Source organism: Podarcis vaucheri (assembly GCF_965113315.1).
Source record: "Podarcis vaucheri genome assembly, chromosome: 3".
NCBI classification, from domain to species: Eukaryota; Metazoa; Chordata; class Lepidosauria; order Squamata; family Lacertidae; genus Podarcis; species Podarcis vaucheri.
In genome coordinates, this window is record NC_138761.1 from 96,359,003 (window position 1) to 96,385,112 (window position 26,110).

General features: G+C 44.2%; 1 protein-coding gene across 1 annotated transcript; it reads right to left on the minus strand.

Annotated features, from left to right (window-relative positions):
• Positions 1–3,648: 3,648 nt before the first annotated feature.
• Positions 3,649–13,040, minus strand: RRM2 (ribonucleotide reductase regulatory subunit M2). The gene is made up of 10 exons (XM_082215598.1): positions 12,763–13,040; positions 12,189–12,266; positions 10,674–10,832; positions 10,412–10,528; positions 7,749–7,882; positions 7,223–7,317; positions 6,989–7,122; positions 6,161–6,265; positions 5,908–6,021; positions 3,649–4,438 (listed from the first exon to the last, which is right to left on the minus strand). The coding sequence occupies exons 1-10, from the start codon at positions 12,874–12,876 to the stop codon at positions 4,286–4,288; spliced, it is 1,203 nt and encodes a 400-aa protein (XP_082071724.1). The 5' UTR covers positions 12,877–13,040; the 3' UTR covers positions 3,649–4,285.
• Positions 13,041–26,110: the final 13,070 nt, after the last annotated feature.

Sequence of the window (26,110 nt, forward strand, 5' to 3'; positions counted from 1 at the left end):
AAGGCTGGCTAGGAACTACTTCCCTACCAACAGCCTGTGTCATCCATAGTGCTGCTCAGCTTAGCTAGGTAGACTGGATGCAAAGAATAACCGACTTCAATAAGTTCTGACTTCAATAACAATTCAAGAAGGACACTGACAAACTGGAACGTGTCCAGAGGAGGGCAACCAAAATGGTCAAAGGCCTGGAAACGATGCCTTATGAGGAACGGCTAAGGGAGCTGGGCATGTTTAGCCTGGAGAAGAGGAGGTTAAGGGGTGATATGATAGCCATGTTCAAATATATAAAAGGATGTCACATAGAGGAGGGAGAAAGGTTGTTTTCTGCTGCTCCAGAGAAGCGGACACGGAGCAATGGATTCAAACTACAAAAAAGAAGATTCCACCTAAACATTAGGAAGAACTTCCTGACAGTAAGAGCTGTTCGACAGTGGAATTTGCTGCCAAGGAGTGTGGTGGAGTCTCCTTCTTTGGAGGTCTTTAAGCAGAGGCTTGACAACCATATGTCAGGAGTGCTCTGATGGTGTTTCCTGCTTGGCAGGGGGTTGGACTCGATGGCCCTTGTGGTCTCTTCCAACTCTATGATTCTATGATTCTAAGTTTGTAGAAGAGGGACAATGTTTCAGCAGATGAAGCTTGTCCTTCAACAACAAGTAGCCCCTCTTCTGCTTTTCCCATCATATCTGGTCACCCTGCTAGGAACACAGCTCATATCAGAAAATGTTGAGCCAGCAGCCCTAGCCTCATTCAGTGACAGCAACGGGGGAAGAATCACTGCAATACATAAAATAGTTGCCAGCTAAGTTTCTCCCCATGAACCCAGATGTGTGCAGGGTCAGGAACTACTTGCATTTGCGAGAGAAAAAACTGAGCGCGTGTCAGATTTTGGCCAAATATTTGGTTAAAAGTTTCCATTTTTGATGCCCACAGTTTGGGCAACTGGTATAGTTCAGGCTGCATGCTTTATGTAGAAACATACAATAACTTCTGAACCTTCCTTTGTTCTCAGCTATTTAAGAGGATTAAATAAAATTCCCCCAAAGGTATTGTTTCTCTGGAGGCATCTAACAAGCACCTCAGTGTAATTCCTGCTGTTAAGACATAATTGCCCCCCTTCAGACTGGCAACAGTAGCTCATAACATTAGAGAAACCTTAATACCAAAACCATCTCGCTGGCATTTTCTCTAACTTCTAAGGATTTTCAGTAAATGAAAAGCCCTCTTTGCTTCTGGCACAAAGTTATACCGTGTACAGGATGCAATAGATGAGAGCCAGTAATCGTCAAAGACTGCAAGGACATTTAGTCAAGCCATGATTATGAGTATGTGGAGAATAAAATGAACTGATTCTGATCCTAGGTAGTGGTACCTTGGGTTAAGAACTTAATTCGTTCTGTTCTTAACCTGAAGCACCACTCTAGCTAATGGGGCCTCCTGCTGCCGCTGCTGCATGATTTCTGTTCTCATCCTGAAGCAAAGTTCTTAACTCGAGGTACTACCGGTATTTCTGGGTTAGCGGAGTCTGTAACCTGAAGCATCTGTAACCCGAGGTACCACTGTAAAAGAACACCCAGGCTTACCAATACTTTGAAGGGATAGAGAAATAGCAAGGAGAAATATCAAGGAGTCTAATTGATAGAGTAGAATTTACTCCGATGGGACTTGTAAATCATAAAGAAAAATAGAATGTACACAAGGCAGCTTAATGTCACAATCCAAAGTATTCCCTTCTGGTTATCGAAGGGGCTTCCAATCCAGTGCATTTGGATTGCCGCTTTAAATTAAAATTAGAGCCAGTTCCCTTTAGCCTTGGCAGGATGCATGGCAAGACCTAGCTCTAAGTTTTGGAGAAAGGGACAGTAGGAAATGTCCTCTAGCTCAGTTTGTAGCCATGTAAATTTAGAATACCCAATTCTGTGCAACTATGGTGGCCATAATCTAACCCAGGGGTAGGAAGACTATGGCACTTCAGATGTTGGCTGCCACACCCATAATCTCTGGCCATTGGTGATGCTGGCAGACCTTAAAATCTAATATATGAATGCCCACTTTGATATTCCATTGGCTGCTACTTGTGGCAAGAGTTCCATTAAGTCAGCAGTTTATAATAAAGAGCACTTTTTATTCACAATATTTATATGCTTACGGTTTGAGGAAAATGCGTTAAGAAGCTCTTGTCTCCAAGTTGCAGAAGTGTTTGTCAGCGGGCTGACAAAGACCTGTCTGTAGGTTTTGACATCTCTCCCATCTTGAGAAACTTCTTCCCACACTTTTCAGAGGAGTTAAGGTTTAACATTAGCATGTAGAAAAACTGGCTGGCTTACAGCTAAACATGTATTTCTGCAGTCACTATAAACAGCAGATGCGATCAATGTAGATAGGACCCACTCAGCTGGTGACAGTCCAGGCAAGATGGCAAGCTCCTCCCCATAGCCACACTCCATCAGACTAGTGCAGGGACCCTACATACATGCAGAGCACATGGAGTTCATTTGCAATCTTCATTTTGTGCCCAATGTTTTACTCATCCCACAATATCTGAAACGCCTACTGAAGTCATTTTTTGTTTGTTTAGGAAGGCTTCTCCTGAGGCGTAACCCAGACATTTATGGAATATCAGCTTTATATGATACTGTTCCGTTCTTATAGGGACGTGGGTGGCGCTGTGGGTTAAACCAGAGCCTAGGACTTGCCGATCAGGTCGGTGATTCGAATCCCCGTGACAGGGTGAGCTCCCGTTGCTCAGTCCCTGCTCCTGCCCACCTAGCAGTTCAAAGTGCAAGTACAGTGGTGCCTCGCAAGACGAAAAGAATTCGTTCTGCGAGTCTTTTCGTCTTGCGAAGCACGGTCCGTCGCAACTGCGCCTCTTCAAGTGGCTTTTAAAAAAAAGTGCAAGACATTTTCGTCTTGTGAATCAAGCCCATAGGGAAATTCGTCTAGCGAAGCAACGCAAAAACAGAAAACCCTTTCGTCTAGCGAATTTTTTGGCCTTGCGAGGCATTCGTTTTGCGGGGCACCACTGTAGATGAATAGGCACCGCTCTGGTGGGAAGGTAAACGGTGTTTCCGTGCGCTGCTCTGGCTCGTCAGAAGCGGATTAGTCATGCCGGCCACATGACCCGGAAGCTGTACGCCGGCTCCCTCGGCCAATAAAGCGAGATGAGCGCCGCAACCCCAGAGTCGGTCATGACTGGACCTAATGGTCTTGGTCCTTTTACTGTTCCGTTCTTAGAGCATACAGGTGGTTTGTTTTTATTTCGCTGGATTCATAAGGTTTTTAGAGTGTTTCATTGCTTTTGGACTTTTACACCACTTTGATGGCTATGTTGTGAAGCAGCCTGCATGTCTGTATAATAAAGCTTTCCCCCTTCAATAAAGCAAACTCAATTTACTTATTTGCCCACTCCCCCCCCCTTTTGCCTGCAACGGTTGTTCATATTCAGCCATTCACACACATCGAGGTCATTGCCAGAAATACCTCACCATCCCCCCTCCAGAATGGGAAGGAAGTGTAGGCCTTTACAGTAGTTATATCCCAAAACACTGGTCATTCAGAACAGGGCTAGAAGCAATTGCAGCTCAACCAAGGTTTTAAAATGCCAGCAAGGAAAGCTGGGGGTGGAAGAGAGAAAAAGGTGCAACTCAACAGCATTTGATCCAGCAGTTTGAAAACTGGAGCTTTATTCAAGTTTTTACTTCTATACAAAGTCTACTTTTATCGGAAGCCATACACATCCGAGAGATTTTCATTTCAGCACTTCGGGTATTTAATTTACATGCAAGTAAATCAGAGAAATGAAGATGAAAAGCAGTCTAAAAAGAGTTCATTCTAAACTCCCACATTACCACAGCCTTTTCAAGGAATTGTAGGACAGACCTTTATTATTAAAGTGCCATATTTATGTACAAGTTATTAAAATAGTAAATAAAGACTTAAAACCTGCTAAGAGGCAATGTGGTTATGTAGCTTCTGCAGCTTCTCTACAGCCCATAGAAGAGGCCCTGAAACTGCCATTTTCTATACAGCACCCCGTATAACTTGCTTTTCTGTGGAGGAACTACTGGTGACCTATGACCAGATAACGGAACAGACCAGCAAGCACCGATATTTCTGATAATCAAGCAACCCATGTATTGTACAAATACATTTATCAGCACCGGAAACAAACAAAATTCCCAAACTTTTCTAAAGTACCACCACACATTATAAGAGCAAGGATTTTGAGGACAACTGGACAGACCTGCTAGCTATTTCAAGCAAACCCCAAAACAATATTGGGTTCAATTTAGAAGTCTGCATCCAGAGTGAAAGAGTTGTCTGTAGGCTTCGACATCACCCCCATCCTCTGATATTCTCCCACACGCTTTTCAAAGAAGTTAGTTTTACCCTCCAGTGAGATATTCTCCATGAAGTCAAATGGATTCTCAGCTTGGAATATCTAAAGACAAATAAAATTGACAGCTTATGGGTCTTATCTAGGATACACAATCTGACAGGCAATGCTGATCATACAAATAACCTTGTTAACATCTAGTCCCAAACAACCTACCATATTTACTTGAACCTAATGCTCACCTTTTTTTGGCCAAATTACGTTGCGAAAATTGAGGTGCGCATTAGACTTGATGGCACATTTACATTCGCCAGCAAATACTTTTTGTTTGTTTGTTTCAAGGTTCTGAAAATTGAGGTGTGCATTGGTTTGATGGTGCATTTGACTCGAGTAAATACAGTACTTTTACACCTCTTATCTCCTGGTCCATAGCATCCTGGTTTCTATTCATTCCGTACTATCTTTAGATCCCACAGCTTGTATCTGTAGTCTCCCACCTGAATTCCAGTTCTATAAAATTAAATTTCTTAAGCCCCATCTGCTCTCTCTCTCTCCTGCTTTCCCTGATGGAAGTATCCATTTTTTTTATTTGCCTGTATCTTACCCTGAATGGTAAGGGACGCGGGTGATGCTGTGGGTTAAACCACAGAGTCTAGGACTTGCCGATCAGAAGGTTGGCGGTTCGAATCCCCGCGACGGGGTGAACTCCCGTTGCTCGGTCCCTGCTCCTGCCCACCCACCTTGAAAGCGCATCAAAGTGCAAGTAGATAAATAGGTACTGCTCTGGCAGGAAGGTAAACAGCGTTTCCATGCGCTGCTCTGGTTTGCCAGAAGCGGCTTAGTCATGCTGGCCACATGACCTGAAAGCTGTACGCCGGCTCCCTCGGCCAGTAAAGTGAGATGAGCGCTGCAACCCCAGTCAGTCACGACTGGACCTAGTGGTCAGGGGTCCCTTTACCTTTACCCTGAATGGTACATATTCACGTATAACCTGCCTATTAATTACTGAGCAGAGCAAGGCAAGTCCATCATTGCTTAACTGGCTAATGTCTTGTGAATCACCTATGACCTGCAGATTACTGGAATCACTGCAAGAAGTTCTGGACCAAGTGGAGTTTTGTTTTTGTTTGATTCAACAAGAGTGAATTTATGCCTTAACCATTTAGGGACCCCCTCTCTACCAGTATGAACCCTTGTGTTGTAAATATAAAAAGAATCAATAGACCAAGGGCCTCTAGAAAAATTAAGCAAGACTATGCAAGCATAACAGTGAGTCACTGCAAAAAGAACCCAGCAGATTTAGCATTAAGAACATGAAATCCACAAGTCACGGATGGAAGGTTCAGTTATATGTAAAAAGGAACATCCCTTGAAAATGATAAACAAAAAGACTTATGTACAAAAAAAGCATTATACTGCATGTTCACCTTGAGTGCATTTTGGCAGAATATAAATTGAAATAAATAAACTGCACCCCTGAATTAGTCTGTTTCTTAATCACAAATTTCCACTAACGAGCCAGTGAGCAGTTGCTTAATGTTCATCCCTTAAGAGGCAAACAGCACAGAACTTACCTTGTTAAAACCTAGTTCCAGTATCAGTCTGTCTGCTACGAATTCAATATACTGCTTCATTAAAGTGCAATTCATGCCAATTAGCTTTACAGGCAGTGCTTCCGTCAAGAATTCCTGCATTTAAGTGAACAAGTATGTAAGTATGCAAATCCTACACCATCTAGACAATTTAACGCCCTGCTAACTTTTAAGCTTTCCGTAGCCTTTTTCTGCAGGCACTTTTTGCCACCACCAGAAAGACTTGCCAATTTACCTGTTCTATCCTGACAGCATTAGTGATGATCTCTTTCACTCTTTCCTCAGATGGTTTGTGTACCAAGTGCTTGAACATTAGGCAAGCAAAATCGCAGTGCAAGCCCTGGGAAAAAAAATAATTGGGATATTTCAGAGAACTGCTGGGGGGTGGGGGGAATGCAGTTTTCCTCTTTATCATCAGCAAACCTGAAAAGCCTGAAACAGTAGAGTGGCTGTAACAAGTAATAAGATTTCTGCATAGGTTCCATATGAACAATACTTTGGGCAATCTTCAGTTTTCCATGGCTGCCAGCAATGCAAATTAAATTCATTTTCATTCTCAGTGAGCTCTCCTCTCAAACATTCCTCCATCTAGCAGAATCAACCTTTAGGTGGAAGTTATGTGCTCAAGTCATCAATAATAATTAGAGACTGTGAAAGATTTAAATGAATTTCCTGGGGAGGGGGCTTCCTGAAAGAACAGGCAAACAGTGCCCTGGGGTTACAGAGCTGAAGGGTTAACACCCCAGCTTTTGCCATACCAGGGGTCCAAGGGCTACTGGAAAGTTAAGACTCCCAGGAAGAACACCATAGCAAGGGGGAAGACCCCCCTCCCCCATTCTGTCCATCAGCCAAAGGAGGAGGAGCTGCAGGCAGCTTTCTTCCCTCGCTGCCTGCCATACAGAAAACATTTAAGAATTCTTAAACTAAGAACTAGTTGCCACATTTGCTTTCTTTTTCCTCCTCCCTCCCAATCCCTTTTTCCTTTTGTGTTACGCCTTTTAAGCATCTGAGAGAGCAGGAACAAAATAGTTTGATTAGCTAAATGGGAAGTGCGAAGCCTTACCTCGTCTCTGCTGATCAGTTCATTAGAGAAAGTGAGCCCAGGCATCAACCCTCGTTTCTTCAGCCAAAATATAGATGCAAAAGAGCCAGAGAAGAATATGCCTTCCACCGCAGCAAAGGCTACAACTCGTTCTCCTGTTGGGAGAAAAGCCCATTGTTGATTTGGGTGATGAGACTTGTCAAACGCTGGAAAAGGACAGATGTGCCAGAAAGGGGAACCAAATGCAACACTCACCGTATGCTGCCTGTTTGTCCCCAATCCAGCGCATGGCCCAATCAGCTTTCTTTTTAACACAAGGCAAGGTTTCAACTGCATTGAACAGAAATTCCCTAAAATGACACAATAACGCAGCTAAGTGTACAATCTGTTGTAATGGGAGATTTGTATCCCGCCCTCCCGTAGGCTGATAAATGAAGAGACCAGAAATTAGCAAGGATTAGAACCCATGAATTAGAGAAAGCAGCCTAACTAAAAGAAATCAATACAAATTATACAGCCAAAGCTCATGCTGTTTTACAGTCTCTATTGCAGTGAAATATACAAGAACGTTGAATAGGTAGGACTTTTTTTGCACGTTTTGTAAGAGAATCAAGTGTCCTCCTACAATGCTAGTAAATTTAAAAAGCATGAACTTTAAAAAAAAAACACGACCTAGGCTTTGAAGCATTTTAATATTTAAAATATTTATGCATATACTTTTTTTTTTTGGAAAAAAATCACTATAGAATAAAGAAAGGATTTGTCTCAAAACAGCACTAACCTCTCTTTGGGGTCTTTGATATAAGTATCAATAAGTAAACTATACATTTCTGAATGGATGTTTTCCATGGCAATCTGGAAGCCGTAGAAACAGCGAGCTTCTGTGACCTGCACTTCTTGGCTGAATCGCTCCACCTAGAGTACACAACATACCATTTCAGTTATAAATGTTACTTTTTTGAAAAAAGTTTTTTTTTTAGAAAAAGACACTCCACCAGCAAAAGCTGATGGCAAGGTATGTCTGACAGCTGCCAGATTATGCAGCAGTATATTGGTCAAGTAATGAGATAGCATGATTTACAGACACCTCTGCAAGTGGAATATTACAGCAAGGGGCGGGGAGAGCCCAGATAAAAGGATATAAGGTAATTTAACTTTTTTTTTGGAATGGAAATTTAGGGTACAGTGGTACCTCAGGTTACAGACTCCGCTAACCCAGAAATAGCACCTCGGGTTAAGAACTTTGCTTCAGGATGAGAATGGAAATTGCGTGGGGGCAGTGGGAGGCTCCATTAGCTAAAGTGGTACCTCAGGTTAAGAACAGTTTCAGGTTAAGAACGTACCTCCAGAACGAATTAAGTTCTTAACCCGAGGTACCACTGTATTACCTAGCCTTAAGATTTTTCAAGATCTAGCTGAGGTATTAGGAGTAGCAGAAAACTTTTCATCCAAGCTTTTAAAACAGCAAAAATTCAAAACACCCAAATTCTGATCTACTGAAAGGCAATTGTCATACTCTTATTGAAAAACAGTGTGAGGACACAAAAAGGAGGACACTAAAACATATTGTTTGACTTGGGTTTTCAATACTCTTTCCATAACTATTTCCCTCTGGACAAGAGGAAACCTGGGACTCAGCTATATTAGTAAAAGAAACAATAATTTGAATGTGTTATAAATGTGCAACAAGAGATGGCGCCAGAGAGCAAAGAAATTTTGTACACAATTTTCCATAGGGTTTTTCCCCCTTTTGTTATAATGATCTAATTTCTGACTTATTTATAGTGGGTTTTCTTCCTGTGTGTAGATCCACCCCGATAGCCATGCCATCTCAAGTTGTGAAACATGGAATATGAAAAACATGGGCTACTCATGTATGAACTGAATATTCCATTTGCCTAATGAAGACTTTTGAGAAGCTCAAAAAGCTTTCACATCTTTAAACTCATCCAACAGAAAGGTACTCTCACCAGTTTTGTTGCTTAATGTACCAAACAACTTCTTTTCCATATTTCATGTATGCACTAACTCCATGCAAGTTTTAACCAGGTTTGATTCAAGAAATGAATGTGTGTACATATAGGTCATTCTGGGCTTTAATCACAATGTAATCACTTTGCTTTTCTATACTTGATGTCTGACAACTCCACTGAAAAGCATCAGAGGGATTTATCTAGTGCTATATCCATGAAGGCTCATTCACATATGCAAGCCATCATTTGATGTTGCAGACATCCAATGGTCAGCTTAAGCTCTCTACCACGGCTATGACAAGTGTATGATGGCACAAAGATTCCACATGCATTTGGGCCAATTCCAAAAAAAGTAAAAGTGAGTCATAGCTGCCAGAACCTGGTAATTAGAGAAAAAGGACACCTATCTGCCAGGGACAAAGGTACCCCAATTCTGCCCATATTTCTAAACAAAGCAGAACTCTGTCTTAAGCAGGTGTTCTGTAGGCAGCTACCTCCTGATGGTTTGAATATTTATGGAAAAAATTCATTCATTCATCCACTAAAGCTAGAGCTGAAATTCCATGACATTTCTAAGTCTATAAAACATTCAGATGAAATTGGCAAGAGGATAGGGCAGCCAAGTCAGATGGGTGGGGTACTACTACTACTTATGATGGTGTTAATCTCTGAAGGCACAGAAACAGCAGCAAATAAAGCTTGAAGCAGATTCAGTGAAAGTAACATGCTAAGCAAATAATCTCTTTGTTACTCAGTGTAAGAATGAAATTAATTCATACCAAATGTGTTATTTGCATTAGAGCACATTATTGAAAGCTTCTTTGTGTGCCAGAAAAAGATTAGCCCTTTCTAAATTACATCCCCTTATAATTCACTGTTATTAATCATTGATTCCCAGAGATTTAGATGAGCTTCACTTCCAGACTTGGAAGCGCTGGAAAGAATTTTTCTCTAGTTTCATGCTTCACCTTGTGAGGGTATCTTCCCGATTGCTAAAGATGACATTAACTTGATAATTTCTCAATCCTCATTCTAAGGAAGTGTTTGAATTTAACAGCCCAAGAAAAATCTAATGACAGAATGAAACACTGTGCTGATGCTGGAGAAAGCCAACTTGAACTCATGAGTGTTATTCCACATCACTTGCTTAATGTGCAGTTGTCAAAAGGGGTGCACACATGGCTATGACTTGCAGATTGACTCCAATTGATCACATTTAGAGGTAAGTGAGGCTATAATTTAAGATGGGCTTGCAATCTAAATAAAATTATCAGGCCTTAAAAGTTAAGACACTTTGTTCATTGGTAATGCAGTGCTAATTGCTATTCTAAACTATTATTTAAACCAGGCTCAACGACATGCTCGTTTTTCCAATCTGGATGTTATGAATATGGGTAGTCTATATGTAGCTTGGATAGGAGGAAACATGAAGATTTCCCTTTTTAAGTTACTATGGAACCCAAATACTTACCAAATTTTCATTGACAATGCCATCACTTGCAGCAAAGAACGCCAAGATGTGTGAAATGAAATATTTCTCTTCAGGCTTCAAGGATTCCCAGTGCCGAAGATCTTTGGAGAGGTCCACCTAAATATACAAAGCAGCCAATGAAAATGCAGTAATGTTAAGAGAGAATCTGAAATATGCTTATATGACTGCAATGCACCTCTGCCTGCTATCATGCCTGCATCCACTCAAACCTAGAAGGAAGGAGGGAACACAAGCCTCTCACCTCTTCAGCTGTCCAAAAGGATGCTTCTGCTTTCTTGTACATTTGCCAAATGTCATGGTACTGAATGGGAAAGATGACGAACCGGTTGGGATTCTCCCGAAGCAGAGGTTCATCTTGTACACTCTTTGAAGGCAGCTGTGTCACTCCTTTAGGTGCATCCTAAAGTCACAAATGCAATATATTACCCCATTCCTAGAATACATGAACGCAAAGACCAAATCTCTCTTTTCTGGAAATGAAAAAGGAGTAGGGTTCTACACAAAAATGTAGACACAGAAAGGCTGACTTAGCACATGGGCAGGGTAAGTGATGGAAAGCTTAAAACCATTGTCAGATGTCAAGGAAATAAACATCTATTTGGCTTTTAGAAGATATCTGGAGGCAGCCCTGTTTAGGGAATTTTTTAATGTTTTATCATGCTTCTAATATTCTGTTGAGAGCTGTCCAGAGTGGCTGGGGCAACCCAGTCAGATGGGCAGCATGCAAATAATAAATTATTATTATTATTATTAGGCCATGGGCTTAAAAATGAAGTAAGGAAATAAGACTGAATTAAAACAATGACAAGAGAGCTACTGAGTGGAACTTGAATTACATCAGGAACTTTATAGTTATGAGGCAAAATGTATAACACAATTAAGTGTGGGCTGGATTATTACCAAGGAGTGAGACACAAGGAAAGAGATGTTTGATTTAAACCTAGGTGAATTTTGACAAAAAATTAGAAGCAAACGGAACAGGCAAAGCAGATGGGATGGAGGTAAAACAGGCTAGACTTAAGAGTGAAAATTAATTGGGCAGCCAATATATAATCGTAATTTGGATACCCTTATACATTGTGAGCTCAGATCTCTCTTGGAAACTTAGGAACCCAAAGGACATACCCACCCATACTGGCATTCTGTCAGGCTCATTCAGCCATGCATTCCCCTAAACTTGATCTTCATCCAACTTTTAAAATTCCCTTTTTAATTATTCTTTACAGCGGGCTTGTTTTAGTGAATGTTTTATACAGAAGTGCTTCTGACAGAATTGCTTCCTTTGCTGTGTGCTTTAATCACGCATTCGTTTTACGTTTATGAACCACTTAGAAGCAGTCACAGAAGGTGAGCAGGTAAACCTAATTAATAATGACAATAAAGTAGAAAGTAGGAGAATCTAAGCCTTAAAGCTACAGGCTGAAACCTGGGCAGAGGACTTCACCTAGGAGAAAATACCGGTTATAGCAACCCAGAGGCCACTAATGCTTCAACCCCCGCCCCATAACCCTGCCCCACCCTTTCCTGGGGGCGGTCGGGGCTTCCTGCGCCTTTGTATAAGTCGAGCATTTGGCGCCAAATGCTCAGCCGGGGAGGCTAAGCAGCGCCCCCTTCAACTCGTAGGACGGCGGGAACAGAAGCCTCCTAGCCATAAAACGACCCCCGAGATCAAGCGCCCCCCCCCCGATTTTAACACCTCCCCCCATAAATGGTTCCCCCACCAAATCCGCTTTCCTCCTCTCAAGATGGCACTCACCGCCTCAAGGCCGGGCTCTTGAAATATCTTCCGCGCCGTTTTGGACGCCAGGACCCGAGTAGCGCTGAGCGACGGAGGCTGCAGGACCCCAAGAAGAGGGACACAAAAGACCGATTAAAACCGCGCACTTTTTAGGGTGCGAAGGCAGAACAGAGGGAGGTCGCTTTTCTTTTTTAATGAAGCAATTAAACGAAGCGCCAAGGGGAAGAAGACCTCCAAGACTTCTGCCATCTGTCAGGGGTGATCTAGTTGGGATTCCTGCATTGAAGGGGCCTGGGCTACATGACCCGGGGGGGGGGGGAATCCCTTCCAACTCTACAATTCTGATTCTATGTTGGGGGGGGACCTTGCGTTTTGACGACTCGCCATGGACTTTTATGCTGCAAGGACTAATTAAGGGGCATAAGGATAACGAGGGGGATCGACTCCCCCTCCCCCACCCCCCCAAAAAGGCTTTGGCTGCCCTGGGCGCATTAATCAAGTTAAGGGAAGGCGCTTGGACTGCGCGGGAAGGAAATTAAGCCCTTCTTCCCCAGCCCGCCGACGGGCTCCCGGTTCCCCCTTCTCAACCCACCGTGTTCTCCTTGTCCTTCAGCGCCAAATCCTTCAGCGGCGGCAGTCGCGAATTGAGGCGCTGCTGCTCGTTGCGAGCCGAGAGCGGGCTGCGGGCGGCGGAGGAGGAGATCATGGCCGGTGGCGGGCGAGAGAGAAAAGCGAGCGAGGCGGCGGCGGCAGGAACCCTTCGCGACGCTGGGTGCGGATGGCAGTGGGAAGGAGGCCCCGGCCCGCTTGCTGCTTTATATGCGCTTCGAACTTGGCGCCAGAACGCCCGGCCGCCCAATCACAGGACGGAACCCTCTTCCCCCACCCGGCGCCTGCCATCGAATTAAACTGCGGCCAAGAAACCGCGGGAAGCTGCGGCGACGTTCCGCCCACTCTGCCCTTCCATTGGCTGAGCGTTCCGGCAACAAAGAGCTGCCGAACGCGGGAACCAGTAGCGATGCCGCTCCTTTTCCTCCGCCCCCCCTTTTCCTCCCATTCGCCTTTGCTTCTCTTTGTTCTCATTGGCTGAAAGGGCCGCGCCCTTTAAAACGTTGCTCGTCTGACCCTGCTGGAACTGCCTGTCAACCTGCGGCGTTTCCAATTGGTTAGAGAAAACTGATCACGTGGCGCTTTTCTCTTTTTTTTGTTCCTCTTTCGTCTCCGTTGGTAGATGATATCCTAATATTGGAAGCACAATAAATTATTATTATTATTATTATTATTATTATTATTATTATTATTATTATTATTATTATTATTATTATTATATCTTTACCATTATTGGTTTATTATTATTATTATTTCCAATTGCCAGCTGCAGCCTCTCAAATACTTACTGTTCTGTGACTCAGTGTTATTACCTTTGAGTAAATGCTCTTAGAGTGTGTTTGCAGGTATGTTTGGAAGGTAGATCTTGAGTTTCTGAATAAATTTCTTAAAAAATAAAAAAGCCCAGATTACTCTATATGGATATTTGTTATAAATAAATCCATTTGATATGCCGCTATTAAGAACTGAATGAAATAAATAATTGGAGTATAAATCATATAATAAAAATAATGGCATTGTCTATACTGCCTAGACAATGAGAGAGTGGGTGTTTTAACTTCCATAGCAATGGTGTCGGCGTACCTTAAATTACAGCTTACACAACAGAAAATAATGTTTAGAATTCATTGGACTCCACTACGTTTGTAAAGAAAAGGATTTTCTAAGTCAGCATTTTGTTAAAGATGTAGGAAAGCTAATGCTTTTTAAAAAAAACATGTTTTTGCAATGTCCTATTCTTACTAAGTTCTGCAAGAAAGGAATGAATTATGCTGTTATTAAGTAGGTATAGAGACATAAACAGGAGCAAGGCCATGGTAGCTTTCGAAGGGGAGGACAAGAAACTAGGGTGGGATCCAGGAGTGGATGGGAAACTAGCAAAGAGATTTAAGGCAGAGAGTCACATTGTCAGAATGACAAGAGAATGGCTTGGGCACTCAAAGTGCTGGATGGATGTGAATGGACAAAGGTGAGACAGCAAAAGGCCAGAAGGGGCCATTGCTTCTGCCAGTTGGCCAGAAGGTTGATGGTTCGAGCTTACCCAGGGATGGCTGTGGGTAAGATTCCTACACTGCAAGGGGTTGGACTAGATGGCTCTACAGTTTTATGATTCTTTGATAAATGAAGTGTTCAAGATGAGATATGATGGGGGCAATGTAAAACACATAGAGAAATAATACTTGGCTTCTCAGTGACAGACAACAGATGTCTCTTGGATCAGGTGTTTCATTATCTACTACTGTAGTGTTCTTAGGAGGAATGAAGAAGTTCCACAGTTTTGAGGATGCATCTTCTGTCCCCTGGGCCATAAAAAATAGCGCCCTCAGCCTTCTCCCTGTTCTAGGTCACGCATTCAGTTAGCATCAGTGGCAAACAGCTTAGCTAAAGGTTTATCCACATCCTAATGAGGCTTTTTAAAAAATTTGGGTATTCAGTCACTGCAATTCATTCTGCTTTCTGTGCCAATGTATTCACCATTTGTCCACAGTTAGCCTCCGAGAATCATGGGCTTCTGCCTTTGGCACATGGCGCACTGCAGTCAGCGAAAATGTAGCACAAAACCCTGTGCAACCTAGTGCTTCTTTCTATTGGAAGATGGCGTCTGCTTATCACTTTTCTGGTTTGGTGCTGGGCTGTCTGTCAGTTCAAAACCTCCATGAAACCTCAGCCTTGAAATGGTGGCACTTTGGGGCCTCTCCAAAACGATCCGTTTCTGGCAAGTAAGTGTTGCTCACATGCTTGGCAGGATTAAATGACTTTTTCTTCAGGAAAAGTCCTTATGGGATTGGCAATCCCATGAGGCAGAAGGAGATGGCTGCCTCGGGGGCAAATGCTTGAGGGGGTTGTGAAGCAAGGTGATGGAGGGCTGAGTGGTTGGTGCCACACAGTCGTGGCTGGCAACGGATGTAATGCATGGAGGCCAACAGTAGGTGGAGCCAGAGCCAATGGCAGGTGGAACCAACCCGTTCTAGCTTTCTCCCCATCCTCTCGCTAGTTCTAGAAGGGTAAAACTTGGACTAAGGTTGAGGGAGCTGACAGCCAAGGCCAACCTCTCAGGCTGGTTGTATGAAGCAAGGTAGGCAAGGTGGGAGCTTGCCCAGAGCACTGCCCCATTGGTCCCCTTCTGTGAACATGCCCTGCACCCCTTCAGCTAGCTTCCTGTCCTCAGGTGCAGTAGAAGACGCCCAGCTGCCAGAGCTGAAGCTACTCTGGTTGGCTTCTGCACACAGAATCGTAGGACGGTCCATTACATCAGAAAACAAAATGCTTTTGGTTGACCCTGCACCTCAACATCTCTCCCCACCCTTGGGCAGTGTTAGAAACTCAGATATATAAGCTAGGTGCCAAATTGCTCCTTAAACCAGGGTTATAGTCGCCAAAACAGAATGTCCAGTTGCCATTTGGGGGCAAGAAGGCTCAAAAGTCATGTTTCTCAATACAACTTTTTTGGTTCCTGAAATTCATTCTGATTGTGCAGATAAAATATCATGGCTAGAATTCTACAGGATGTGCTGCTAGTGTGTGAAAACAGTCAAGATGCAAGGATCCCCAGGAATGCCGCTCCAGGTGGTTGAGACGTCAGGTGCCATCCTGGTGCCTGGGCATCTTCACTTGGTCACAAGTGGCCAATAACTAGGTGCAAAATGCACCTGGTCAATTTCAAACACTGCCCTGGGGATATAATGAGGATAGGTCTTGCACAGTTGGCTTAGTTCCAGTGCAAAACCAGGTATCCTAAAGGGGCAAAAACAAGAAGGGTCTCTCTCCCCTTGTCTTCAACAATATATATTTCAAGCACAAATTTGGCTGGCATGCTCAACCCACCTCCATTTTGTATGTTGCCTATAGCTGGGGGGGCAGAGCCATTGCCCCTCTTCATGTTCTCAGTCCCCACTGCCATCAGCCCCAGCCAGCATGACCAAAGGTCAGGGATGGTGGGAGTTGTAGTCCAACAACATCTGCAGGGCCACAGCCTCCCCACCCTTGAGCTCAGCAGGAGAATCTTGAGATTGTCTGCCACAATCCTGGAGCCTGTAATACAACACAGTGGTCAACGAATTGCAAATCTCGATCGCCCAGGACTGTGCTGCATGTTGGCACATCCCTCTAATAATAATAATAAGAAAAAACTTTATTTATATCCTGCCCTCCCCAGCCGAAGCTGGGCTCAGGGCGGCTAACAACAATCAAAATAATCCAACATTCTAAAAACATTCATTATAAAATTAATTAAAATCAAATTGATGGCAACCATTAAGCAAAATTCTGTGCAGATTGCCAGAGGAGGGGGTTTTGGAATTCTGCCTGGGTCAGAGGAATGTGCCACAGCGTAGGCACCGGCAGATATTCCTGTCGACCTCCCCGCGTCTCCACTCTGCTGATAAGCAGGCGAGGTCCCGGCGATTCATCTCAGATGTGTGAGAGGAACACACCGTTCTTCCTCTCTCCCCTTTGGTGTCCCCCAGGGGACGGGAAAGAAGCAGACAGAAAACTATTTACATCTTTTATTTCTGTCTCTCATATCAGTACAGAGAAACACGTCTGCACTCGACAACAGCAAGAAGAAACTCCTCCCATGTACTTCCAATACAGGTCATATGACACACACTCTGAGCTAACTTCCGGTGCTCAGTACAGAATGGACTGCCCCTTTGTTTCCATGGCAACAGTCACAAACATCCTGTCTGGCTTTCCAGCCACAAGCAGCTGACTGAGCTGCTGGAGCCTTTGCTTGCTGCAGCATTGGTGCTTTAGGGTAACATACTCCCCCTAAAGTATCAATGCGTGCTGCGAGCAAAGCGTCATCCAGAGAAGAAAACAAACAGTTGTTATACTTATAACATTCCCCTGTTGTTTCAGTTCCACCCTTGGAACTACCCGCCACTGGTTTAACCAATGTACCTCTCTGGTTGTGTGACTTCACATTTCCTTGGTTAACAACTCTCTGTTGTGCCTTTGTCTCTGACTCAGACACAGCTTCAATCTGTCCTTGGTCGTTTACAACAGCAACATATGCTAGGTTAGCAAATTCCTTTGAATACCTCTTGGGTGGTATACCCTTCGTTGCTCTCTCAGACCTACGTAAGAGCTGCTGCTCTTCTCTGCTTTCTGGTTCAGCCTCTGAACTCTCTGGAGAACCAGTACTAAGCTTAATCAGTGGTTTATCTTCCTCTTCTGAGGGTCTAGTCATTATTTGAGATTTCCTCTCAATGACTGTGACAACTGAGCTGTCTGAGCTATCAGTGTCATCATCATCAGTACCACTGAACTCAATAAGATCAAACTCATCATCATCATCATTATCAGAATCATCTGTGGAAAATGTGTGAACAATCACTCTCTCCCGTTCAGGAGCACTCTCTGGAAATTTTGTGAGAATCACCTGACCAGATTCAGACAAAATTACTCTGTAGAGATTCAGACAAAATTACTCTGTAGAGACCTTTTTCATAACCTACGAAGATGCCTCTGGCATTCTTTACCCCCCTTGGAGCTTCTGTTCTCACATGGGATCCGAAAACCTTAAAATAGGCAACAGAAGGTTTTCTATTAAACAGCTTCTCAAAAGGAGAACATCCCAACTCTGTTGAGACTTTTCTCAACCACACATGAAGATAGGACGCTAAAGATTCGGCCCAATATTCATGTGGCAAATGTGAACTCAGCAATTGCGCATGCATCCCCTTTTGCAATTCTTTGTTCACCCTAACACAGACACATTTCTTCCATGCTTCTTCGGAAGTAGCAAGTTTGAGTCTTATCCCTTTCTCATCCAGGAACCTCTGGAAATCCTGTAAAAGAAAAACTGGCTTGTCATCTGTGAAAAGACAATCAATGTTAGCATCATGCATACTTTTAACTTTGTCACAAAACTCCTGAAACTTTTCTAAAGTTTCCTGCGGTTTCTTCATCATATAAACCCAAGAATAATTAGTGTAACAATCAACACACACAAGGTAATATTTTGCACCGCCTCTAGATGGTTCTAGAGGACCAATCACATCAGCATACACCCGCTGAAAAGCTCTGTGGACCTTCTTGGTCACCTTCTTGGTGTTCACACTGGTCACACCTGCAAGAGAAATTTCGTTAGAATCAGAAGTATTACATTTCATGTAATCACTTTGATCAAAAGTCAACAAATACAGTCCATCTTTCTCTTTGGCAGTAAGAAACAGTTCTCCATCTTTGTAGATCTTGCATCTTTTAGCATCATAGTACAGTTTTAGTCCCTTCTTTGCAATCTGCGAAGCACTCAGCAGACTAAATTTCAGTTCTGGAACCAGGTAAACATCGCTTATAGTCAAGTTCAGACTCTCAAGATACACAGTTCCAATTCCGGTCGCTTCCAGTTCTTGACCGTTGGCTTGTTTCACAGTGAAGCTTTGCTTCTTCAACGTCGAAAACAGTTCTCTGTGTGGGCAGAGATGCTTCGTGGCGCCCGTATCGATTATGAATGCGTTCCCAACATCTGGCGTGGTTCCTTTCGCCATCATCACCTTTGCAGGTTTCACCTGGCAGTTGGTACGGCTTTTGCTTGACGCCTCAGGCTTCATAGAGCTGTTCTTGGCTCCTTTTGACTGTTGCGGCTTCTTACAGTTTCGCTGTAGATGCCCAGTCTGTCCACAATTATAGCATCGGACGGCACTCAATGCTACGGCATGCTCTCCAGTAGATTCAGCAGTGGGAAGATTTGAACTCTGTTCTTGCCTCCCCCTGTCTTTCACTTCCAGTGCAGCAAGTCTGTCGTGTTCGTTCAGGACGACAGCACACACTCTTTCCGCGGTTAGCTGCTGAGCAGGTAGCGAACCAAGCTGACTGGCAACAACCTTGTAGGTGCGGTTAAGGCTGTTTATCATCATGAAGCAAAACACTTCCTCCTGTAGACGGAAATTGCGTTCCACCATCTGTTGACGCAGAAACTTCATCTCTGTCAGGTGCGCTTGAACATCTCCATCAGGCGCTAATCTCAGATTGGCAGTCCTAGCCTTCACATTCTGTGACTCCCAAGCACGCGTTGGTGCTGCTGGGATGGGATTCTCAATCACCCCAAACAGTCTCTGATTCTGCAGCAGGGCCTTCATCTTTACAGACCAAGATGAATAATTGTCATTGGTCAGGAGGGGTGGAGAAGGCAAACCTCCCCCCTTCTTGGCATCCATTTTGAGTCCTTGCATTGACTCTAAAACACAAGCCTCTAAAATCCAATAGCTGGCTTGTTTACACTCTTGACACCTGGCAACTCTGACACTGGCTGCGTTGGAAAGTCCCTTCCAGCAGTTCGTGAGGACCTAGTCATAACAAAACTTTGTTTTCGCCTCTCTGAGGCATAGTCTGACTGTCCAGCCCTTTCGAGTAACTTTCCATTTCTCCTCTCTGAGGCACAGCCTTCTGAAGGACGTTGCTTAGCAACAGCGCATTCCTTTCCTCGGACAGGAAACCACAAAAATGCCTGGTATGCAGGCCTCTTCTAAGTTGGAGCTGCTTTCCCACACACGCTCTCCGTGAAGCAGAGAATGAATCAATCTGCATTCACACTTCTAAGCCCTTAAAAGTCTCATACCTTGAGTATCGGCTTGGCTGTCAGCTTCTTCTGGTCAGCTTCTGGCTGCAGAGAATCAGCCTCTCACTTCAGGCTTCCATGGAGCAGAGGAGGACAATTCACCAGCCTCTCATCCAGATGTCCGATGGACAGCAACCATCCTCTGCTGCCACTTTTGGAATTCTGCCTGGGTCAGAGGAATGTGCCACAGCGTAGGCACCGGCAGATATTCCTGTCGACCTCCCCGCGTCTCCACTCTGCTGATAAGCAGGCGAGGTCCCGGCGATTCATCTCAGATGTGTGAGAGGAACACACCGTTCTTCCTCTCTCCCCTTTGGTGTCCCCCAGGGGACGGGAAAGAAGCAGACAGAAAACTATTTACATCTTTTATTTCTGTCTCTCATATCAGTACAGAGAAACACGTCTGCACTCGACAACAGCAAGAAGAAACTCCTCCCATGTACTTCCAGTACAGGTCATATGACACACACTCTGAGCTAACTTCCGGTGCTCAGTACAGAATGGACTGCCCCTTTGTTTCCATGGCAACAGTCACAAACATCCTGTCTGGCTTTCCAGCCACAAGCAGCTGACTGAGCTGCTGGAGCCTTTGCTTGCTGCAGCATTGGTGCTTTATGGTAACAGGCTGCGCCCTGACCAAAGGCCTGGTGGAACAGCTCTGTCTTGCAGGCCCTGCAGAAAGATGTCAGGTCCCGCATGGCCCTAGTCTCTTGTGACAGAGCGTTCCACCAGATTGGAGCCGTGGCCGAGAAAGCCCTGGCTCTAGTTGAGGCCAGCCTAACCTCTGTGGCCTGGGATCTTCAAGATGTTTTTATTTGCAGACCGTAAATTTCTCTGTGGGACATACCAAGAGAGGTGGTCCCGTAGGTACGAGGGTCCTAGGCCGTATAGGGCTTTAAAGGTTAAAACCAGCACCTTAAACCTGATCCTGTACTCCACCGGGAGCCAGTGCAGCTGGTATAGTACCGGATGAATATGATCTCGCAGCAAAGACCCCATAAGGAGTCTCGCCGCGGCATTCTGCACCCGCTGGAGTTTCTGGGTCAGTCTCAAGGGCAGCCCCATGTAGAGCGAGTTACAATAATCCAGTCTGGAGGTGACCGTCGCGTGGATCACAGTGGCTAGGTCAGGGCGAGAGAGATAAGGAGCCAACTGCTTAGCTTGGCGGAGATGAAAAAATAATAGGCTTTCCCCACCTGCACTCGTCCCCACCTGTGATACCTTGGTTCAGTTAACAGGGAGCTATTTCTGTGCGTCTCCCGGGAACAGACAAGAAGCTTCTTGCGTGTTCTGATCACCTCCCGCTATTCAGCTTTGCCCGTCACAAGCAGGCTGCTCCGTGAGGAAGCCTGCCAACACTCAACATATGTGCAGGCTGTGATTAAAAGTAAACTCCAGCTTCAGAAAGGCCTCTCTTGCTGTCATCTGCTGCCTTGGCAGAGCTGGAAAGAATCCAACTGCAAAGCAAGGTTACCGTAATTGCGATCAGCAAAGAGCCCATTTCTAAAGACAGTAAGTCTTTGGATGGAGATGGCTTATCCCGCTCCCAGTGCTTTGCATCTGGAACCTAGCTCTCCCCTGCTGCCCCAAGCCTTTAGGCCACAAATGTAATTTGCAGCACAGTTCTATGTGTGTTTATTCAGAAGTTAGCATTGCTTTTCCGTGGGGATTACTGCTTAGTACATGTTGTTAAGATCAGTTTTGATGCCTTCTATTCATCAATCAAGGAAAAGACTGATACTTCAAGGAAGTATATGGTTATGGGGGGGTCACAGTTTAATAATGTATTTTCACATCTACACCATGCATTTGAAGCATATGGCTCCTCTCCCCTTGCCACAAGAATCCTGAGACCTGCAGTTTGTTAAAAGTGAAGGGAAACATAGCTCAGTGAAGGGTAAACTACTACAGTTCCCAGGATTTTAGGGGGAAGCTATCTGCTTTAAATGTTTGGTGTAGATGTGTGGATGGGTTTTGCACTCTCAGACAAATGTCTCAGCTCAGGTAAACTCATAACTTTATGATCCCACTGCAATGACAGAAACATACTCTTTACCGAATCCTAAAAACAATAGCATGGTGGGTGGGTGTGTAATTATTAAACAAAAACAGGGAATACAGAAAAAGAGAAAAGCTAACAATAACAATAAAATGAAATGAGTGTTTTGTTTTGTTTTTACTGTATTCTCTTAACTTCTTTTAAAAAGGGTTCCCTATTGAGCCAGATTCAAAATGCCATCTCTTATTAGAGCTGCATTAAGGAGTTACATTTGAGGTCCAAGTCAATTCATCACACATGCTCTCCACATGTTCACATTGTAACACACGAACATGTATAAACCTTTACTCTTGTCTTAAAATGGGCACAGATATACGGCTGCACATGTTCGTGTAATTCAAGACGCAGTTCACAAGCCAGATAAGCATTTCCCTGGTTGAACCTCTGGTTGACCAGAACGTGTAATGTGTGCTGTAGTGCTTCAGCGACCACGTTAAACATTTCACATTCCTTTGTAATTTGGAAAGAAAAAAATGCCCAGTGCTGTACAGAAAGAAGTTGAAAGGGTAATTGGTTTTTTTTCCTGCATCAAACCTGCCTACGCCTCCAGCTGACCCACTTGTTTACATAGCATGGGCAATCTAGCAAGAGGATAATCAAGCTTTGCAAAGAAAAGATGAAGGTGGTTCTGAACTTGCAGAAGAAATTCAGAGTGCTGAGTGGGGTAAGAACTGCAACTGGAGGCTGCTAGACTGTTGAACAGGAAAGAGAGGCATGGCCTCTGCTTCTGTAACTGATGATACTGCCTCTCAGTTGTAGAGGACCCTGCTAGGTATTATTAGAAACAGGAACTTGTTTTAGTGGCTTGGTGTTGCCTGGTCATGGTAAAGAAGGTGTTAAGTACATCAAATGTATTTAACTTAGCTTCCCACTGCCACCCACCTGCATAAAAGCATGGAATAGTTAAGTATTTACTGTATTCATGACAATGCTGCCCCCTAGCAGGAGAGAAACAAAACCTTTCAAAGGTTTGTCCCCTTTTACACATGGATACACACCCTCCGAGTCATTTTAAAGGCATATTGGTTTGCATGCCTGCATTATAATGTGGTGCTTAGTGCTAAGTTGTGAAATAAAATAGCCTTTCTGTTACTCTTGAGAGAGGATCTGAATTCAGGAGATAAAGCACTCTGCCTGATCTATGGAGACTGATCTCTAAAGATCAGGTAGAGAACTTGGGAGATTGGGAGATAAATCTGGGGGAAGCTTGGCGGAGGTGGCCTGGAGGGTGCTTTCTGGGGCTTTGCATGCAGGATCCGGCCCACGTGCCACAGGTTAGCCACCGCTGCATTATATATTGGGCTGGTTCAGCAGATAAGCGAAAAATGAAATGGGGGCCAACAGAGACTCACAAAGCAAAGAATTCCAAAATATGGGAGTGTTCACCACCAACAAGGCCCTTTCTGCTGTACTCATTCATCAAGCCATGGGCATAGCCAAGGAGGGGCATCAAGTAAATCAGTTTGTTTGTTAATATCATCTTTGGAAAGAGCTTGATTGTTTTTTATGCATGGTGTGCACCTAAAAGTCTGGATGAAGTCCATTCAGCTGCAAATGCCAGACACCTCTTGTTTTTCCACTCAAATTTAAATAATGGCAAAAGTGGCTTTCCTTGTGCAGACACAGGTTAGAAGGGTGGATTAATAAATAAACTGTGCTCAGTGAAGAATGACAGGGCTCAAGGTACTCAGTAACAGGAAAGCTGTTCTTCTGTTAGCTAATCCACTGTTTTGTTACCCAATGTGTGGTTGTTTTCTTCTTTTACGTTCAAAATGCTACCAAGCCGCAGATTGTTGGAGTCAAGGAAGAAGGGCTCGACCCTTAAGGCTGGAATCCTGTTTGCACTTCCATGGGAATAAGCCTTTGTTGAACTCAGTGGGACTTGCTTCCAAGCAGATACGAAATGCAGTGCATGAGTTTTGTGGAATTTAAAGGTTTTTTTTAAACCCAGGTTTTCAGCTACAGAGGCTCTCAGAGCAGCTTACAGATAGATAGTACAAGACAGTCACCACTCTCAGGAGTACAATCTAAAATATATGACACAAAAGGAAAAAGGAGGGGGGAGGGCCTGGGGGCCGTATCCAGCTCTTCAGGCATCTCTGACCTTGGGACTCCCCCACAGGTCTCAACACCAGCTGCACCCTCTTTCTCAGCCCACACCTCTCCTCAGCCTTGCTTCACATCCTCCTGGATGTGATAAGGACCCTTGTTTGCATAGATGGGAGAGGCGTGTGTGGCCTTTGTTGTGAAAAAGGTCCTCCTCGTCTACATATCAGTGAAATATGCCCACCCAGTGATTTATGTTGAAGATGTGGGATGCAAATTATGTAAGTAAGATTGTTTCCAGGTGGTCTGCTTATTGCTCGTTGATCCTGGCTTGTTTGCACAAAGTGTGCAGGGAGGTTAGATCATGCCAGCTATTTATTGAGCATCCATTCGGATTTGTTTGCAGGTTATACAATACTGTATCAGGCAAGGGCTTTCCCACAATTTTCAGTTCATTTACCTGTCATTTTCAGTATTGCAAAATGTCTGGTTGTTTCTTTCGGAGGAGGGAAGGAGCTTGTTGCACAAGAGCTCCCATTCAACCATGATCATGCAACCTTAATTTTCTGGTATGTGATTGAATCCCACCCCAAAACAGCAATAATTGCCTGGAAACGCCCTAGGTAAACTAATTTTTGCAAACTGCCCTGAGAATGTTGTTGAAGGGCTTGGTCATGGTGATACTCAAACCTTCCCTAACTTCAGATGTATAATTCTTAAGACGTTATTTGAGAGCTGAAAGAGAACTTTCCGCTAGCAGAACAGTTTTACTGGGCTAGAAAATCCTCCATATGGTGAGCTGTCAGGAATGCAGCTGCATGGAGGGAAGAAAAATTCCTGGCAAATATTGCTTTCCGTATGACCTGTTTATTGGGCAGTCATCCTGATTCATTCGCGGAGAGGTTAGAAAATATTGCAGCAAGCAAACGTTACCTCCACAGTGCCCACTGCAAAAAGTCTGGACGGAGGGAGCAGGTTTGTTGTGCACGAGATCCAAATCAACTTAAATTGTGCAAACTGAATTTGCCGCTGTGCGACTGAATCCTGTGTGAAAGGACAGTAACAGTCTGGAAGTGCCCTCAGACACTTTCCAGTGGCAATTCGCAGCAGCAGGGCAACTGTAGAAAATGTGCCCACGTGAATAGCCACCGTGAAGGGCAATTCAAAACTCATGGTCCTTTTTCCAGCATTTTACAGCATTCATGGGGGTCACACTCCATGGAGGATTTTCTTGCTGCTAAACCAGCCTACGCTACAGTAATACAGGTACCTCAGGTTAGGTACTTACCGTAATTCGTTCCGGAGATCCGTTCTTAACCTGAAACTGTTCTTAACCTGAAGCACCACTTTAGCTAATGGGGCCTCCTGCTGCTGCCGCAGCACGATTTCTGTTCTCATCCTGAAGCAAAGTTCTTAACCTGAAGCACTATTTCTGGGTTAGCAGGGTCTGTAACCTGAAGCGTATGTAACCTGAAGCATATTTAACCTGAGGTACCACTGTAGCCCAAAACTTGGCAGTATCAGAAACTGCCGTTTATTTTGCAGGAAAAACTGCAGAGGGTTGAAAAGTTCTTTTATATCAGAGAAATTTCCCTTGTGTCAAAATGTGAAGTAATTCGAATAGGCCACCTCTGTCTGAGTCTCAGAAAATAGAGTTTGGGACGCTTCCTTCCGAACTGGGAAGCTTGCCTCAGAATTGGGGGATGTTATTTCCAGAGGAGCACTGGCTGAAATATTTGGAAGAGGCCAGGAAAGCCTCTCTTCTATGTTGCATTTTAATTCCTTTTGTTTTCTTAAGAATAAGAAGAATGACTAGAAGGGCCTGTTCTTGTTTTTGCCATTACTCTAGGAGGCAACATTGCCACCTCTAGCAATCTCAGAAGAGAGAGGTTAGTCAAATCCTGTTTTTTTATCCTCTTGTTTACATTCCAGCAGGAGAGAGTCAGCAAACATTAACCTCAGCTTGGCACAGGGTCAGTGCCGCTGACAGAAAAGATGGGGCAGACTTTGCTCGCTCTTCATGGCTAAAAAGGCAGGGAAATTGCTAATCTGTGGGGGGCTGCACTATTTGGAGAGGAATGTGCCGCACAAAAGGAATTGCCATCTGAAGCCCCCCAGTTGCCTAAGCAACCATAGCACTGGGGAAGAAACAGGAGAGTTTGT

Coding starts and splice junctions, on each gene's coding strand:
- RRM2 (XM_082215598.1), bottom strand. CDS start 12,876: ATGATCTCCTCCTCCGCCGCCCGCAGCCCGCTCTCGGCTCGCAACGAG. Junction 10,529..10,673: donor CCTTTTGGACAGCTGAAGAG/GTGAGAGGCTTG, acceptor TTGTATATTTAG/GTGGACCTCTCCAAAGATCT. Junction 6,266..6,988: donor AACTGATCAGCAGAGACGAG/GTAAGGCTTCGC, acceptor TTTTTTTCCCAG/GGCTTGCACTGCGATTTTGC.